Genomic DNA, 19,358 nt, shown 5'->3' with positions numbered 1-19,358 from the left:
CTGTCTTGCATCACCTGTGACATCGCTGTTTGACAGCTGCTCCCTGCACCAGAATCTTGCCCCAAATGAAGCTGAGTGACATTGAAACCTGGCAAATTCACGGCACAAGCTGGTTCTCTGTGCTCTTGGGTGGTGGCAAGTATGATGACATCACGCGGCAGTCACCATGACATCATCGTTGCAGGTAGCAGTGTGGCTCCATGGTTTTCCTAGTAGTGATGTATGGAAGTGAGAGCTGGACCATAAAGAAGGCTGATTGCCGAAGAATTGATGCTTTTGAATTATGGTGCTGGAAAAGACTCTTGAGAGTCCCATGGACTGCAAGAAGATCAAACCTCTCCATTCTGAAGGAAATCAGCCCTGAGTGCTCACTGGAAGGACAGATCCTGAAGCTGAGGCTCCAGTACTTTGGCCACCTCATGAGAAGAGAAGACTCCCTGGAGAAGACACTGATGCTAGAAAAGATGGAGGGCACAAGGAGAAGGGGACGACAGAGGACGAGATGGTTGGATAGTGTTTTCGAGGTTACCAGCATGAGTTTGACCAAACTGCGGGAGGTAGTGGAGGACAGAGGTGCCTGGCGTGCTCTGGTCCATGGGGTCGCGAAGAGTCGGACACAACTAAACGACTAAACAACAACAACAACAATATTCCCAAAGGAAAAGTAGTGTAACAGCGTCATTCGGGAATCATGCAAAAAATCTAAGGTGGGAGCAGTCAGCACACTTTGGCGAGAGAGGAAAACAGAGGGAGAGGAAAATATATTCCTCAGGATAAGTCTGGGACTCTCACGGAAAGGCCATCGACGTATCAGCCGCAGGGAATCACAGAATCGTAGAAGGGCTGAGTTGGAAGGGACCCAGTGGATCATCGAGCCCAACCGCCCGCAAAGGGAGGGACAGCCCTGTTTCCTCTGGGTGAAGAAGGCAAGACACATTCTGCTTTCTTTAGAATGTTTTATTGATTTTTTTTTAAAAAAACCAAGGCAAGGTGGTTAAGTTTCTTTGAGACAGCAGACAAGAGACAGCGGATTTTAGTGCAAGCATTCAAATAGTTGAGAAATGATCCTGACCTATAAATGTGGGCGTTGCTGGCTATAGGGATGAGCAGGGGGTCACACACACAAGCCAGAATAGGGAATGGCAAGGCTCATCAGGGAATACTCTTCTGTAAGAAGTTCCTCCTGCAACAATTCATGCCTGAACATTTCCCCCCTTGCCATTTCCTTTGCCTCTCGCTAACTTTACTCTCTAATGTCACTTAGAGTTGCCAGCTTTTTCTGTGAACTCAGCTCCTATGTCTTTAGAAGTATCCGGCCAGATGTAGCGATATTTAGTGGGTGGCCAACTTTTTTTCCCTTGCGAATGCTCCTCTACTTCTAACAGAAAATTCGCAGCTAAGCACACGTTAGAAGGCAGAGGAGCGTTTGCAGGAGAAAAAGTTGACTCCCAACTTTTGGCAGGGTGGGCGAACTGCAGTAAGAGAGAGAAAAGGATTTACTTAATCTGTGTTTATCGGTAATAGAATCCAATATTCCCCAATTGATATATTTGAGTGTGTTAGAACAAGCCCTTTCGCTTTCTCCCAGCATGGTCTACACTACAAAGCCCAACCATCTCTAGGATACGCCCCCCCTGACAGCCCCCCAAAGGGCCCAGAGGGGGCTGGGATTCCGCAACAGCGCAAGAAACGCCATCCCCGATCCCTGTTCCTTATTGATGCTCTTCCAGCTGCTCCTCAGTGACCTTTAGGGGAAGCCAAAGATTTGAATCCGATTTCAACCAGTCAGTTTTGGGTGCTTTCCCTTTTCACTGCAATTAATTCTGAAGTTAGAATTGAGCAAAGAGACAGTGAGTTTCTGGTGTACCCAGGTCCTGTGGGTGGACATGCGGGTGGCAGCCTGTGAGGGAAATGAACTCTGCACATGTTCAGAGGCTCCCTCCCTCTGAATCCCATCCACGGTCTTGCTCTGGGGATCCCCTTCCCGCTTCGAAGCCTCACGGTATAGCCACACAGGTGCAGGCCACAGGCAAAGGATATTTCCGCCGCTCAAGGTAGAAGGACTTGTTGACATTCACACAAGGCTTCCGATAATAGACGGTCGTGTCGGCAAAGATTGGGACGGACACCCCGTTTCCCTCCTTATGGACGAAGCTCTTTTGGGTGGCATTTTCCACAGGGTGCCTCAAGGAGACGCAGGAATTTTGGCAGATACACTGAGCTTTCCAGAGGAGTCGAGGGTAGCGGGACTCCTGGATGTCTTCCCTGGGGGAGGCAAGAGAAAGGACAGGTCTGTCTTTGAGCCATGATAACTGGATGGTGGTCTGATGGGGGAAGGCACTGGGATGCTGGTTGTGGAGTGAAAGGGAAAATAAATAAAATAAAATAAAATGTGTGGGATGAGGAGCTTTGGAGGACTAATGCTAGGTTAGATTAGCCTTCCCCAACACGGTGCCCTCCAGATATCTTGGAAAGGAACTCCAGTCACCCCTGACACTGGTCTGACTGGAAGGGACCCTGAGGAGCAACCAGTCCCTGCAAGGCAGGAATATGCAGTTGTCCTATTCAGAGATCGAAGCTGCAGCCTCGGCCCCCTCAGCCCCCTGCTCTAACCAGCTGAGCTCTCTGGGAAATCTAGAGGGCATTGTTGGTGGTGCCTGGCAGGGCCAAAGGGTTGTCTCTTTATTTCCAGTCGGTGGTGCAGCAATAAAAGTGCAAGCACATTCATAAAGCTAAGCAGGGTCCAGTATGGTTTCAAATTGGATGGGAGACCACACTTGGAGATTCCTGCATTGCAGGGAGGGGGTGGACTAGAGGACCCTGGGGTCCCTTCCAACTCTAGGATTCTATGAAAATGGGACGGATGAGGGGGCAGAGGAATAAAAGGTACGATTCTTCTCTCTTACACATATCGCCAAGGAGAACTGGAGGCCATGTTCTTTACACCAGGAATCGAGCGGCAGTCGTCAGAGGAAGACACAGACCGGGAGGAACGGGCAGACTGGGTGGACTGGGTGGACTGGGAGGAATGGGAGGAATGGGCGGTGAGCTGCTTCACGACTTCATTGAGTGTCGTCTCTTCACAACAGTTCAAGGAGGACATGCATTGGAAGGCCTGGCTGGCCACAAACGTCGAGAGCAGGAAGCACATCGCAGCCTAGGAGAAGGAAGGAAGGAAGGAAAGGCAAGAGGGGGCAGCCGTCACAACTGGTCATGGTGGAACAGCCCAAACAGGACTGTTCAAAGCATTCATTTGCCTTACAGAGAAATCTAGTAGCCCATTTCCCACTCCCTTTTCCTCGCAGCCTTCCTAAGTTGGAGTACAGTGGCACCTCAGGTTAAGAACTTGATTTGTTCCGGAGGTCCGTTCTTAACCTGAAACTGTTCTTAACCTGAAGCACCACTTTAGCTAATGGGGCCTCCTGCTGCTGCTGGAGCAAGATTTCTGTTCCCATCCTGAAGCAAAGTTCTTAACCCAAGGTACTATTTCTGGGTTAGCGGAGTCTGTAACTTGAAGCGTATGTAACCTGAGGTACCACTGTATTCTATTCCCAGAATGACGTGGGCAGGGATCTCTCCAAAAAATGACTGTGTCATTTCAACCATTTTTGTAAAATAAAATAATTTTAAACACTTACCATATATGCTCTAATGATAAGTATATTATATAGTAAATGATATATTTTATATATAGCAATGCAATATATCTATACAGATATAGATACACACTTAAAATTTAAGCTGTGTTTTATGTGCATTTCCCCCCCCCCCCACACCACTTGGAGCTCTTTGACGAAGCTGCTTGTCAATCTTTCTGAAGAAATGCGTAAGCAAAATTGGAATCCTCCCCGTCAGAGGGATGGAAGGAAGAAGACAACAGCCGCAACTTCCTTGCACATCAAAATCTAGCATACCAGGAACAAGGCTGGCTTAGTCCCATTTCCCTGACATGCTTCTTTTTTTACATTTAGGGTGCTCACCCCTTAGTGGGGGGGGGGATTCAGACTCACAGCCCAGCCATTCGTCCCCCAGTTGGAAATCTCATGTGCCAAAGTCAGGACAATGCTTGCCCTTCGGACAACGTGGCCTTTGCTCTCCCCCCTCTTTTTCTTGCTCACCTCAATGAGCCATGGAGCAAAGTGTGGCCGCCCCACACAGTCGCTAGACCGAGTGAACGGAGGGTGGAAATTCATTCCCGTCTCCAAAATACAGGGATCAATATGGCTGCCGTGTCCCTAGTCCCACCTCACGCCTACCAAGTTTCCAAACGGACAGAAATTAAACAGATGAGGAGTCAATGAATAATATAGAGCACAACGAAGGATCAATAATCAGATTCCATTTAGATCGGGTGGGGGAGACCCAGTTCGTGCGGCTAGACTACAACACCCATCATCCCTGACCACTGGTCCTGCTTCCTAGGGATGATGGGAGTTGTAGTCCAACAACAGTGGAGACCCAAGTTTGAGAAACGCTAGCCTGGGAGTCATCGCAGAAAGGAAACTTGAGAAAGGTGGGCAAGATGATAAATCAAGGGGTTGCCCTCCGGGTATATTTAAAGCTACCACTCTCACCCGTTCCACCCAGCTTGGCTCATATGAGGAATGATGGGGAGGAGGCATTAAAAATAATTCCCCGCACTCCACAAGATGGTCAAAGCCATGGTCTGACGTGGCTTTGACAGGGGGATCAGGCGAAGCAGTGGCGGAGGAGGGAAGGCCCTTGGACAGGTCTCAGCCTTAAGGACAAAAATGGAGCCTCCAGGGACCGCAGCACTCTACCTCTGAATAGCAGTTACTAGCAAGGAAGAGCAGGAGGGGGCTGGGCCTCCGAGTGCCTCAGAAAAATCATCTGGTTGCCCCCTCTCAGAAGCCGAACGGATCTCCGCTTGGATCCCAGAAGACCCTTCTTAGGTCCTTATGAGAGAGGGTTGAAGGTTTTGAGGATGGGGGCTATTCATCTGTTATCATGCTTGGAAGTCAACAGCACAATTCCTAGCCCCCCAAACATCTCTGGGAACTAGCAGCAGAGCCCAAAGGGCTTCCCTGTGGACCCTGCTCCAGCCTCCCCCCCTGCCCCTTCCCTCCGTGTAAGGAGCAGGATTGGTGCACTTACCAGCTGAGTCTTCTCCATGTTAGATTACCGGGAGCAGGACCTTGTAGACGGCTCAGGGAACTGCTGTCACTCTGAGCCTCGGGATCCCTATTTTATCGCCTGCAAGATTCCATTCATTTATTCCATGCAAATTTTGGAATAATAAAAAAAGAACTGAGCGCCTATTTCCTGAACGTATAATCAATGTCTCTTTTGTGTACCTTATGCTGGATGGGTAACAGAAGGTGCCCCCCAGGATCAAGGGACTCAGGCCCAGTGTGATATTAGCACCTGAGAAAATTGAATTTGCCTTCCTTCCTTCCTTCCTTCCTTCCTTCCTTCCTTCCTTCCTTCCTTCCTTCCTTCCAAGATGGGATTAGCTTTTAAATAGCAGGACTTTCCCACCTATTCATAACGTGCTTTGACTTTTTACAGATTAAATCTTCTGGTCCAGCCATTTGACCACAAGCACCCAGGAGTTTGTGCCATGAACTAGATAAGGATGGAGAAATTCTCGCTTGGAGCATCATCTCTAGGACGAACGCACCTTGCAATTTCTCTGAGAAGACCAGAGGAGCCCTCTTGGATCAGGACCGATTGCCCAGCGTCCGTCTGTTGTGCTCAGGTCCTGTTTGCCTGCTTCCCTCTGGGGCATCTGATGGGCCAGTGTGAGAACAGGATGATGGAGCAGACAGGTCATCGGCATCTCAGTTCCCAGGGGTGGCAGCACACCAGCCAGACTCCACGGCCTCCGGAAAGATCGAGATGCTGAGCTCAGGAGCCGAGCTGCCCCCCGTCCACCTGCTCGGTCCAGAGTCCACCCCCCTCCTGGTTCTGACAGAGAGCCCAGGCCGTGTGGTCCAGGTGTGGTCCTGGCGGAGGGATGTCCCCTGAGGCATGCAGTTTGATGCGTGGGCAGCCATGTTGATCTTTGGCCTGGGCTCTCCTGGTGGTTATGAAAATTCGGAAAGCTCTTTTGTTTTTCTAGGATTCCCTCCGCCAAAGCTGCTTCTCATAAAGCTGCTGGCCCTTCCCTGAAAGATAAGGCGGCTGTCCCTGAGTCACTCAGTCAAATGAGGAGCTGCGGCAGGGAGGGTTGACCCCCGTGAGACACCGTCGCTGCACATCACCCCAAAGCGGCTACAATCGGGGGGGTACCATCTTTCTACACCACAGCTGAACCGCAGGACCTCCCTTTTCTGATCTCCAGGGCTCAGCGGCGACTCCTTTTTTCCTCTGCCCTCAGTGAGGCTTTTCCTTTGCTGCCTTTCTCCTTTGCTCAAAGCCACAAGAGGCTGCAAAACACAGGCAGGACAGGGCTACATTGCTCGTTGCATATTAAAATGCCGTCATGTTGGAAACCTATAGTAATATTAGTAAATTTCAGTGGCATGCAGGAATCGTGAGTGGCTTGGCAGCAGCAGAAGGACAGAGAGCGTGCAGACATCCAGGCCCTGCAGGGATGGCGTGCAATGTTTGGAAATGATCCCCTAACACTTCTGGGGCCCAGCAAGTGGGGCTCACACAGGAGGGATGCAGGAGAAGGGTTCAGCTATTCTGGAGGACCAGGAACGCCATCAGGGACACAGCACAATATCCCTGCCACGCCAGGGGCGAAAGCATCTTACAAGGGAAGCAGATCTGCTGGGAGAAACACAGTAAGAGGGAACTGGGGGGGGGGGTTAAGCCCCAGGAAGCGGAGAGGGCTGCTAAAAGGCAGAGCTCATTTTTGGGGGGGCGGGGGACTCTGCCAGCGACAATGATTTTGCTTCTTGTTCTGCTAACGCTCCCCTGAAGTGAGGCCTTCGGCGTCACCACGTGCATGGAAAGGGCTGAGTGGTGGAGTTTGGTCTTTGAGGAAAATAAGGTTGCCAACGTTTCTGTGCTCGCAGGCTCCTCTGCAACGTGACTTGCATAAGCAGAGCTTGCTGATGGTGAAGGATGGGGTGAGAAAATGCAGAATGCTGGAAGAGTCTTGTAGTTGAGTGGAGAGCCAGCATTCCTTGGTCTTCACAAAAGGAGTCTAGAATAAGATGAGCTGCTTTCCTGCTTTTGGGACCCCTTGGAAAAAAGGTTGGGATGGGTATTTCCAAATGAGGGTACCATGCACAGGAACATAACCTCCAACATTTCTCTGATGAAAATAGGTATGTCCTATTCCATAATGGAATAATAGTTCCAGCCACTCTGGGCGGCTTTGAACATATGTCAAAAAATAAAAACCTAATAAAACATTAAACATTAAAGAAACTCCCCTATGCAGGGCTGCCTTCAGTTGTCTTCTAAAGGTTGTATAGTTACTGATTTCCTTGGCTCGCTGGTTGTTTAATTCCATACCCTGCAACGTTTATCCAATGAAAATAGCGACGTCTGAAGGAAAAGCGGGATGTACTGGGATCAAACTGGAAACTGGGATGGCTTCTGTAAATCTGGGACTGACCCTGGAAAATAGGGACACTTGGAGGATCTGCGGGGGCACACCCACCCACACCCACGTGCAACAGTCTAAACACTGGTAAATGTCAACAATCACCACATTTCTGACATTATCCAGATTGTACACTCATAGATGCATTTGTGCGCATTATATTTCCTGTCAAAGCCAACATCAGGTTATATAATATTTCTATTGCGGGTGTGAGGATAGGAGCAAGAATTTTTTCAACCCTGTCGCTCCTCACCAACGCCACGTAACCCTTATCCGTCCATCTCTGGGGTTCAATCCGCAGTCAAATTAGGTCGCAGTCGGAAAGCTGCTGCTGAACACTTGTCCTTGCCATTGTCTTCTGCCTCGCCAAGGTGTTTCTGGAGAAAGGGTGGCGCGAGCTTTTCGGGGAAGAAACTTTCCCTCCCCTTTACCCCCCCTGATGGAGGCTTCCCTCCTGTCTCCCAGGGACACGTCGCCCGATTGCTTTGTTTCGGAGAGAAATCCCAGCCAGCTTTCCACGGCTACTGCCGATTTGCATCTCACTCTGGAGTTGAGCTGGGCAGGAAAATACCTGTGCGGTTGCTTGATAATGCGCTGGGTAACCATGGCGAAGTAAGCAGAGTGGGGATCCCAGGAACCGGTGGGTGGGTGGCGGTCTGGGGTGGGCGTATCGCTCCTCATTGTCACATGGATTTTGGGGAAAGGGGTTCCTTGTGGTTATGGAAATCCTGCACGCTGCTTCCTTTTTCCGGGATTCCCTCGGCCAAAGGCCCGTCCCAGAGTTAAGGTGGAATCACCTTTAGGCCCGTTATTGGCGAGTGAGGACTGGGTCACGTAGGCAGGGATGCGACCCGACCACAAGGCTGGTAAGAACTAAGAACTGACCAGCTTTGGTGGAAAACGACTCCGTTTAAGGTTCAAGGAGAGTCCAGACACGTACAGCAAAAAACAGGGTTTTTTTTTTTTTTTTTAGATTACTTTTTTATTCAAAATGAAAACAAAACATATTATCCAAAAACATATCATCCTTATTTCCCCCCATTTTTCCTCCCTCCCCCCACAGAACCCACCCACCCCCACCCCACCCCTATTTCCCTCAGTTCCAGTCTTTGATTTCTCTAAAAATGCTGTTTTCTGCATGTTACACAGTTGTATAGATCCTCAAACTATTTAGCTGATAATTATGGTTTTGAATGTTTCTTCAAAACGAGCCAAGGAGTCCAGTTCGCTTTGTTGCGTCTTCAAATACTTTGTAAAGGGTTCCCATTCATCTTTAAAGTCACAGTTATCCTTGTCCCGTAGCTCAGTTTTGCCAGTTCTGCACAGTCCATCAATTTTTCTTGCCATGATTCTTTAGTTGGGGTTTCTTCAGTCTTCCATCCTTGTGCTATTAAAACTCTCGCGGCCGTTGCCGCATACATGAAGAAGTAGTAAAAAACAGGTTGAGCAAACTGTACCTCATGGGTCGTGGCCGGCGGAGAGATGGTGAGGTGCTGGGGTGTTTGGGTGCCAGAAGCAGGTCAGGGGTAACACACATGGCCTTAGTGAACTCTTTATTCGAAGAAATAAAAATCTCAGGAGGCCAGGCCTGGTGAGCTCAGCTTCTCTTCCCAGTAGATCTTGCCCCAATGATGCAGTTGCAAGGGCTGAAAGTCTCCGCCTTCCCTCCTCCTCTCCTGAGTCCTTCCCAAGCAATCTGAGACTCCTTCAAGGGGTCTGGCTCTGCTTCGCCCTCTTCATGTCTCTCCTGGTTCTGGGAGACCAGGAGGGAGGGGAGCTGGTCGCCCTGGTTCCTTCAGCATCTCTGCCTCTTGGGCCTTGCTCCTCTCCAGCCTCCTCTTCTCTTTCTGGACTGCTTTCTGCCACCGACTCTTCCTGCTCACGAAACCCTGTTGTTACCTCTTCCTCCCAGTCTGCTCCCTCTTCGCCCTCTGGCCGCTCATCGTCATCCCAACACCGTCAACCCCCTGGCTCTGCCTTCCCCTGGGGGTTCCTGCAGCCGGTCCCTGCCACCGCTCCATGATTTTGGGTAGAAGCTGAACAGCTAAGGGCTCAGCTACCTACACTTCTGCTTTCGCCCTTGTCCCGCTCCTTTCCCAGGGAAAATCCACTCTTTAGTGCTAATTCGGAGCAAACGTCAATTCGGACAAAACCCAAATTACTGTTTGCTCTGATTGAGTGCTGAAGAGCGCTTTTCCTTGGGGCAAAGCAGAGGGGCATAAATGAGCCATAAGATGACATATGTTTGCCTATAGTGTTTGTCTCACAGACTCTTGGGCTATCCTATAATGCATCCGTGAGTAAATTCTGGCCGATTGGGAATCTGAGATGAGCCTCCATACTTGAACCCCCAGAAGCAGTCTTCCCCACCGAGATGTGGCACGAAAAAACAAGTTGTCCTGTTTTTTGTGGGGGGGGGGGGCGCTTGGAAGGTATGTTCTCATTTTCTCTGGGTCTCAACAGCCTCTTGGTTCAACCTACCAAACCCCACCACAGGAATCTGTTTCGAAGTCAAATGTCCATCCTTATAATATGTACAGTTGTGACACAGGCAGAGTCTTCAAGAGCATGTGCAGTGAACCACACACACACACCCCACAGCACTGAGTAGTCACATGACCCACAAACAAGGGTCGGCAGCTCCAGGAAGGATTCTATACCTATACCTACATTTCAAATATAACCACCGATTTTGGAAAACAACTCCAGGCTTGGCATTGCCAAGTGTGTGCTCCCACAGCCGAAGATACCTAAGAAGAAGAAGAGTTTGGATTTGATGTCCCGCTTTATCACTACCCGAAGGAGTCTCAAAGCGGCTAACAATCTCCTTTCCCTTCCTCCCCCCCAACAAACACTCTGTGAGGTGAGTGGGGCTGAGAGACTTCAAAGAAGTGTGACTGGCCCAAGGTCACCCAGCAGCTGCACGTGGAGGAGCGGAGACGTGAACCCGGTTCCCCAGATTAGGAGTCTACTGCTCTTAACCAGTACACCACACTGGCTCCCTAAAGGAATAGCCTGGCCTAGTGGCAAGAGAGCGTGGCACCACATTCCACACACAAACCCGTTTCAAGGCCTTTGTGCCCCGGTCAACTGTGAGCAGGAAGAAATTCAACAGGTGAAGTGTTTGGCTGCCACTGCCTTGCTGAACACCATTTCTTACGATATTTCTGCAGGGCAGCTGTTCTGGGCATCCTATCTGTGCCAAAAAGCAAATTACCTGTTGGATTTCTGCCTGCTGCTGAGCAGATCGAGTGGCAGAGGCCTGGCAAAGGGGGAAAGGTGTTACCCTGCTCTCTAACCCTCGAGGTACAGGCGGCATCTTTGGGAAACCTCAGTGCCACGGAGCCGGGGGCTGATTTGGGTCATTCTCACCCCGAGTTCTCCAGAATCAGTGGTTGTGCATGCAAAGTAAGGAAGGGCATCAGATCCTTCCTGGAAAAACCTTCATTTTGGGGGGGGGGGGGTTATGAGTGAAGGGGGTGGCACTCTGCACATGTCCATTGAGGCCTTACCTCGGGTATTGATGCACACATTCCAGGGCGGAGATTTACAGAGATCCGGGGGGGTGAGACTTGAGGATGCTTAAACCCGAAGAGAATTAGAGATCACTGCTCCCCCAGCTTCATTCCCCGTGATCCACCCATCCCTGATATCCCTCTTCTTGGGATTCCCACTCTGTTTACTTTGCCATGGTTACCCATCGTATTATCGCAGGCATTTTCCTGCCGGTCAAAACCTCAGGGATGCAAATCTCCTGCAATAGCCATGGAAAGCCAGCTGGGATTTATCTCCGAAACAAAGCGAGACAGGTGTCCCTGGGAGACAGGAGGGAAACCTCTGGCAAGTAGGTGTACCTGGGGGAAAGGTCTCCCCCTCACCTGATCCACCCTTTCTGCAGAAATGCCTTGGTGACACTAAAAAATGGGTCGTGTGGTTGTTAACGTAAATATTTTCCTCCAGCTTCGACTAGGACATAATTTGAATGAGGGCTGGACAGAGAGGAATTATGGGGTGGTGAGGAGGAGGCAGAGAGACAGGGGACTGGGCAGTACGTATTATTGTGAGTTTGGGCAGGGCAGGGGTAGGCTGTGTGCCTGAACCTTCTGCTAATTCCAGGGTCCTGCACAGGTTCAATTCCCGGAATAGCCAGGCTACCTTCCAGGTGAGGAAATAGCCTAAGTACAGATCCTCAAGGGAACAAAGGAAATGGCTCTGTGCATTAGCAGAGCAAGAAGCAACATCGTTGTCATTGGCAGACAACCCGCCCTCCCCCTGAAAGCCAGCTTTGCCTTTTAGAAGCCCTCTCTGGTTCCCGGGGCTTAACCCCCCCCTCCCCCAGTTCCCTCTTACTGTGTTTCTCCCAGCAGATCTGCTTCCCTTGTAAGATGCTTTCGCCCTCGCGTGGCAGGGATGTTGCGCTGTGTCCCTGATGGCGTTCCTGGTCCTCCAGAATAGCTGAACCCTTCTCCTGCATCCCTCCTGTGTGAGCCCCACTTGCTGGGCCCCAGAAGTGTCGGGGAGGGGGTGTTTCCAACATTGCACGCTATCCCTGCAGGGCCTGGATGTCTGCACGCTCTCTGTCCTTCTGCTGCCGCCAAGCCATTCACGATTCCTGCACACCACGGAAATTTACTAATATTTCTATACGTTTCCAACATGACGGCATTTTAATATGCAACGAGCGATGCAGCCTCTTCTGACTGAGGAAGGTTCCTCTGTGTTTTGCAGCCTCTCGTGGCTTTGAGCAAAGGAGAAAGGCAGTAGAGGAAAAGCCTCACTGAGGGCAGAGGAAAAAAGGAGTCGCCGCTGAGCCCTGGAGATCAGAAATGGGAGGTCCTGGGGTTCAGCTGTGGTGTAGAAAGATGGTACCCCCTGATTGTAGCCACTTTGGGGTCATGTGCAGTGATGGTGTCTCACGGGGGTCAACCCTCCCTGCCACAGCTCCTCATTTGACTGAGTGACTCAGGCACAGCCGCCTTATCTTTCAGGGAAGGGCCAGCAGCTTTATGAGAAGCACCTTTGGCGGAGGGAATCCTAGAAAAACAAAAGAGCTTTCCGAATTTTCATAACCACCAGGAGAGCCCAGGCCAAAGATCAACATGGCTGCCCACACATCAAACTGCATGCCTCAGGGGACATCCCTCCGCCAGGACCACACCTGGACCACACGGCCTGGGCTCTCTGCCAGAACCAGGAGGGGGGTGGACTCTGGACCGAGCAGGTGGACGGGGGGCAGCTCAGGTCCTGAGCTCAGCATCTAGATCTTTCTGGAGGCCGTGGGGTCTGGCTGGTGTGCTGCCACCCCTGGGAACTGAGATGCCAGGGACCCAGAGGGCCTGGGTGAAGGTCAAGGCTAGCCACACATTTCCAGGTTGCAGGGCATCCTCCTCTGGCCCAGGTGGGGGGCCAGCCCCATTGTCATGGACTGGTGGCCCCAGAGGAATGGTGGGAGGGACCAGCCAGGGGACCCCCAAGGCAAGACGGCTCAGAGCCTGAGGATCAGGTGGTCAGAGGGAGAAGACGGGGGGGGGGGGAGGTGTCAGGGACGGAAGAGGCAACAGGGTTTAGCGAGTGGGGAGAGTCTGGCAGAAACTGAAGCAGGAGAGGAGGGAGGCCAAGAGGCAGAGAGGGGTCAGACTGGTACAGAGTCCTGGATGTCTCCTCCGCCTCCTGCAACAAACTCCACCTGGTCTCCAGGAGCCGGCAGAGGCATGAAAAGGGCGGAGCAGAGGTTGGCTTCACGCTGGTGCAGTCTCTGATTGCTTGGAGGCAACACTGGAGAGGAGGGGCAGCTGTGGGGAGGCAGGAGCCCTCAGTCTCAGCACTGCTTCATGGAGGCAAGACCTGCCAGAGAGGAGTCGCTGTGCTCACGAGGCCTGACCCCCCTCTGCAGAGCATAGTTTTGCTAATGAAGAGTGAACTGCAACGTGCAGGCTGTGATCTACTGCTGGCTCGCTCTTGACCCATGAAGCTATTCCCCAGTCCATGACTCCATGCGCTTCCAAGAAGAGAGGGGGCATTAAACGTTCTCAGCCCCCATTGCTCAGTGCTAGTGCAACAGCCCTTTGAGGGAGAGCCTTGCAGCAAGCTGTGGAGCACCAGAGAGAACCTCCATGGTCAGGGGCAGTCTATCTTTTCTGAATACCAGGTAGCAGGGAGGAGCCGGCAGAGGAGATCTCACACTCTTATGGCTTATTTTGGGATCTCCTGTGGTAGTGTCCACTCTCAGGAGAAGGACTCTGGATTCAGAGTTCAATAAGACAAGTCCATCTGGATGAGGCCAATAGCATGTTGGCTGCAGCATCCTGTTCTCACACTGGGCAGTCAGATGCCCCAGAGGGAAGCAGGAAAACAGGACCTGAGCACAACAGACGGACGCTGGGCAATCGGTCCTGATCCAAGACGGCTCCTCTGATCTTCTCAGAGAAAGTGCAAGGTGCGTTTGTTCTAGAGATGATGCTCCAAGCGAGAATTTCTCCATCCTTATCTAGTTCATGGCAAAAACTCCTGGGTGCTTGTGGGTCAAATGTCTGGACCAGAAGATTTAATCTGTAAAAAGTCAAAGCAAGTTATGAATAGGTGGGAAAGTCTTGCTATTTAAAAGCTGATCCCATCTTGGAAGGAAGAAAGGAAGAAAGGAAGGCAGGCAGGCAAATTCAATTTTCTCAGGTGCTAATATCTCACTGGGCCTGAGTCCCTTGATCCTGGGGGGCTCCTTCTATTACCCATCCAGCATAAGGTACACAAAAGAGACATTGATTATACGTTCAGGAAATAGGCGCTCAGTTCTTTTTTTATTATTCCAAAATTTGCATGGAATAAATGAATGGAATCTTGCAGGCGATAAAATAGGGATCCCGAGGCTGGGAGTGACAGCAGTTCCCTGAGCCGTCTACGAGGTCCTGCTCCCAGAGATCTGACATGGAGAAGACTCAGCTGGTAAGTGCACCAATCCTGCTCCTTACACGGAGGGAAGGGGGGAGGCTGGAGCAGGGTCCATAGCGAGGCCCTTTGGGTTCTGCTGCTGTTCCAAGGGATGTTGGGGGGGGGGGGGCTATGAATTGTGCTGTTGACTGTAGCTGTAAATATAACCGGAGGGCAACCCCTTGATTTATCATCTTGCCCACCTTTCTCAAGTTTCCTTTCTGCGATGACTCCCAGTCTAGTGTTTCTCAAACTTGGGTCTCCAGTGTTGTTGGACTACAACTCCCATCATCCCTAGGAAGCAGGACCAGTGGTCAGGGATGATGGGTGTTGTAGTCTAGCCGCACGAACTGGGTCTCCCCCACCCGATCTAAATGGAATTTGATTATTGATCCTTCGTTGTGCTCTGTATTATTCATTGACTCCTCATCTGTTTAATTTCTGTCCGTCTGGAAACTTGGTAGGCGTGAGGTGGGACTAGGGACACGGCAGCCATATTGATCCCTGTATTTTGGAGACGGGAATGAATTTCCACCCTCCGTTCACTCGGTCTAGCGACTGTGTGGGGCTGCCCCACTTTGCTCCCTGGCTCATTGAGGTGAGCAAGAAAAAGAGGGGGGAGAGCAAAGGCCACTTTGTCCGAAGGGCAAGCATTGTCCTGACTTTGGCACATGAGATTTCCAACTGGGGGACGAATGGCTGGGCTGTGAGTCTGAATCCCCCCCCCCCCACACTAAGGGGTGAGCACCCGAAATGTAAAAAAAGAAGCATGTCAGGGAAATGGGACTAAGCCAGCCTTGTTCCTGGTATGCTAGATTTTGATGTGCAAGGAAGTTGCAGCTGTTGCCTTCTTCCTTCCATCCCTCTGACGGGGAGGATTCCAAGTTTCCTCATCCATTTACTTAGCAAGATTGACAAGCAGCTTCGTCAAAGAGCTCCAAGTGGTGTGTGGGGGGGAATGCACATAAAACACAGCTTAAATTTTAAGTGTGTATCTATATCTGTATAGATATATTGCATTGCTATATATAAAATATATCATTTACTATATAATATACTTATCATTAGAGCATATATGGTAAGTGTTTAAAATTATTTTATTTTACAAAAATGGTTGAAATGACACAGTCCAGGAAAGGCTGTACCACTTGATTCTGCCAATTTTGCAGGCAGGTTTTTGGAGAGATCCCTGCCCACGTCATTCTGGGAATAGAATACAGTGGTACCTCAGGTTACATACGCTTCAGGTTACAGACTCCGCTAACCCAGAAATAGTACCTTGGGTTAAGAACTTTGCTTCAGGATGGGAACAGAAATCTTGCTCCAGCAGCAGCAGGAGGCCCCATTAGCTAAAGTGGTGCTTCAGGTTAAGAACAGTTTCAGGTTAAGAACGGACCTCTGGAACGAATTAAGTTCTTAACCCGAGGTACCACTGTACTCCAACTTAGGAAGGCTGCGAGGAAAAGGGAGTGGGAAATGAGCTACTAGATTTCTCTGTAAGGCAAATGAATGCTTTGAACAGTCCTGTTTGGGCTGTTCCACCATGACCAGTTGTGACCGCTGCCCCCTCTTGCCTTTCCTTCCTTCCTTCCTTCCTTCCTTCCTTCCTTCCTTCCTTCCTTCCTTCCTTCCTTCTTCTAGGCTGCGATGTGCTTCCTGCTCTCGACGTTTGTGGCCAGCCAGGCCTTCCAATGCATGTCCTCCTTGAACTGTTGTGAAGAGACGACACTCAATGAAGTCGTGAAGAAGCTCACCGCCCATTCCTCCCATTCCTCCCAGTCCACCCAGTCTGCCCGTTCCTCCCGGTCTGTGTCTTCCTCTGACGACTGCCGCTCGATTCCTGGTGTAAAGAACATGGCCTCCAGTTCTCCTTGGCGATATGTGTAAGAGAGAAGAATCGTACCTTTTATTCCTCTGCCCCCTCATCCGTCCCATTTTCATAGAATTGTAGAGTTGGAAGGGACCCCCAGGGTCCTCTAGTCCACCCCCTCCCTGCAATGCAGGAATCTCCAAGTGTGGTCTCCCATCCAATCTGAAACCATACCGGACCCTGCTTAGCTTTCCAAATCTGCTTGCACTTTTATTGCTGCACCACCGACTGGAAATAAAGAGACAACCCTTTGGCCCTGCCAGGCACCACCAACAATGCCCTCTAGATTTCCCAGAGAGCTCAGCTGGTTAGAGCAGGGGGCTGAGGGGGCCGAGGCTGCAGCTTCGATCTCTGAATAGGACAACTGCATATTCCTGCCTTGCAGGGACTGGTTGCTCCTCAGGGTCCCTTCCAGTCAGACCAGTGTCAGGGGTGACTGGAGTTCCTTTCCAAGATATCTGGAGGGCACCAGGTTGGGGAAGGATAATCTAACCCAGAATTAGTCCTCCAAAGCTCCTCATCCCACACATTTTATTTTATTTTATTTTATTTTCCCTTTCACTCCACAACCAGCATCCCAGTGCCTTCCCCCATCAGACCACCATCCAGTCATAATGGCTCAAAGACAGACCTGTCCTTTCTCTTGCCTCCCCCAGGGAAGACATCCAGGACTCCCGCTACCCTCGACTCCTCTGGAAAGCTCAGTGTATCTGCCAAGATTCCTGCGTCTCCTTGAGGCACCCTGTGGAAAATGCCACCCAAAAGAGCTTCGTCCATAAGGAGGGAAACGGGGTGTCTGTCCAAATCTTTGCCGACACGACCGTCTACTATCGGAAGCCTTGTGCGAATGTCAACAAGTCCTTCTACCTTGAGCGGCAGAAATATCCTTTGCCTGTGGCCTGCACCTGTGTGGCCGTACCGTGAGGCTTCGAAGCGGGAAGGGGATCCCCAGAGCAAAACCGTGGAAGGGATTCAGAGGGAGGGAGCCTCTGAACATGTGCAGAGTCCATTTCCCTCACAGGCTGCCCCACGCATGTCCACCCACAGGACCTGGGTACACCAGAACCTCACTGTCTCTTTGCTCAATTCTAACTTCAGAATTAATTGCAGTGAAAAGGAAAAGCTCCCTCAACTGACCGGTTGAAATCGGATTCAAATCTTTGGCTTCCCCCAAAGGTCGCTGAGGACCAGCTGGAAGAGCATCAATAAGGAACAGGGATCGGGGATGGCGTTTCTTGTGCTGTTGCAGAATCCCAGCCCCCTCTGGGCCCTTTGGGGGGCTGTCAGGACGGCGTATCCTAGAGATGGTTGGGCTTTGTAGTGTAGACCATGCTGGGAGAAAGCGAAAGGGCTTGTTCTAACACACTCAAATATATCAATTGGGGGCTATTGGATTCTATTACCGATAAAAACAGATTATGTAAATCCTTTTCTCTCTCTTACTGCAGTTTGCCCACTCTGCCTAAAGTTGGGAGTCAACTTTTTCTCTTGCAAACGCTCCTCTGCCTTCTAATGTGTGCTTAGCTGTGAATTTTCTATTAGAAGTAGAGGAGCATTCGCAAGGAAAAAAGTTGGCCACCCACTAAATATCGCTACATCTGGCCGGATACTTCTAAAGACATAGGGAGCTGGGTCCACAGAAAAAGCTGGCAACTCTAAGTGACATTAGAGAGTAAAGTTAGCGAGAGGCAAAGGAAATGGCCACGGGAGAAATGTTTGTGCATGAAGAAGAAGAAGGAGAGTTTGGATTTTATATCCCGCCTTTCACTCCCCTTCAGGAGTCTCAAAGCGGCTCACAATCTCCTTTTCCCTTCCTCCCCCACAACAAACACTCTGTGAGGTGAGTGGGGCTGAGAGACTTCAGAGAAGTGTGACCAGCCCAAGGTCGCCCAGCAGCTGCAGGTGGAGGAGCAGAGATGCGAACCGGGTTCCCCAGATTACAAGACTACCGCTCTTAACCACTACACCACACTGGCTCTCATTGTTGCAGGAGCAATTTGTTACAGAAGAATATCCCCTGATAAGCCTTGCCATCCCCTATCCTGGCTTGTGACCCTCTGCTCATCCCTATAGCCAGCAATGCCCACATTTATAGGTCAGGATCATTTCTCAACTATTTGTACGCTTGCACTAAAATCCGCTGTCTCTTGTCTGCTGTCTCAAAGAAACTTAACCATCTTGCCTTTTTTTTTTTTTTTAAATTCAATAAAACATTCCAAAGAAAGCAGAATGTGTCTTGCCTTCTTCATCCAGAGGAAACAGGATTCCCCCTCCCTTTGCGGGCGGTTGGGCTAGATCAGGGGTCCTCAAACTTTTTAAACAGGGGGCCAGTTCACTGTCCCTCAGACACCGTTGGGGGCCGGACTACAGTTTGAAAAAAATATGAACGAATTCCTATGCACACTGCACATATTTTATTTGTGGTGCACCAAAAACAGGAAAAACAATACAATATTTAAAACGGAGAACGGTTTGAATCAACATAAACTTAGAAGTATTTCAATGGGGAGTATGGGCCTGCTTTTGGCTAATGAGATGGTCAATATCCGGTTCCATATTTGTCACTGCTAGTCGTAGCAAGTGGTGCAAGATGACCAAAGAGTCTCCCCTGGTCTTTCTCAGCTGCATGAAGAAGGGGGAAATACCTCACAATGTCAATGAGGAGAAAATTGTCTATGCTTGAGTATAACCTTGTTTGATTTCTTGCGATATTCAGTCATCTGGTTTGCTACTTTGCAAAATACTAATAAACCGCTGCACAGAGAGAGAGAGAGGAAAAAAGAGAGAGAAATGAGAATGTAGCCTCGACTGAGGTAAAAGTAAAAGCTGTCCCTCCCAGCACAGGCTAGGCTAGGCGCCCCCAGTCTCCCTCACCCTGGGAGTGCGGCCACCACAAGCCCAGCCAAGTGCTCCTCTGAGGCAAAAGAACGGGTGGGTGAACGTGGGTGCGCCTTTTGATCTCAGGCCTCGCAGCTGCCTCTCTTCCTTCTCCGAACGGCAGAGAAGGGCTCCTCGCGACGGCGCCTGTGACATCGCTGACTG

The 19,358-nt window shown here is 50.5% G+C and overlaps 2 protein-coding genes across 2 annotated transcripts; one reads left to right on the top strand and one right to left on the bottom strand.

The window, feature by feature from the left end:
• Window positions 1–991: 991 nt before the first annotated feature.
• LOC114581477 (interleukin-25-like) lies at window positions 992–3,152 on the bottom strand. Its single transcript, XM_028701650.2, has 2 exons — window positions 2,907–3,152; window positions 992–2,265 (listed from the first exon to the last, which is right to left on the bottom strand). Exons 1-2 carry the CDS (start codon window positions 3,149–3,151, stop codon window positions 1,998–2,000), a joined length of 513 nt encoding a protein of 170 aa, XP_028557483.2. The 5' UTR covers window position 3,152; the 3' UTR covers window positions 992–1,997.
• An 11,066-nt stretch (window positions 3,153–14,218) lies between these two features.
• Window positions 14,219–18,133, top strand: LOC114583612 (interleukin-25). Its single transcript, XM_028704899.2, has 3 exons — window positions 14,219–14,461; window positions 16,088–16,329; window positions 16,973–18,133. The coding sequence occupies exons 1-3, from the start codon at window positions 14,444–14,446 to the stop codon at window positions 17,238–17,240; spliced, it is 528 nt and encodes a 175-aa protein (XP_028560732.2). The 5' UTR covers window positions 14,219–14,443; the 3' UTR covers window positions 17,241–18,133.
• The last annotated feature ends 1,225 nt before the right edge of the window (window positions 18,134–19,358 follow it).

Source organism: Podarcis muralis, chromosome 13, assembly GCF_964188315.1.
Source record: "Podarcis muralis chromosome 13, rPodMur119.hap1.1, whole genome shotgun sequence".
Taxonomy (NCBI): Eukaryota; Metazoa; Chordata; class Lepidosauria; order Squamata; family Lacertidae; genus Podarcis; species Podarcis muralis.
Note: the sequence above shows the minus strand (reverse complement) of the source record. Positions and strands in the feature narration are given on the sequence as shown.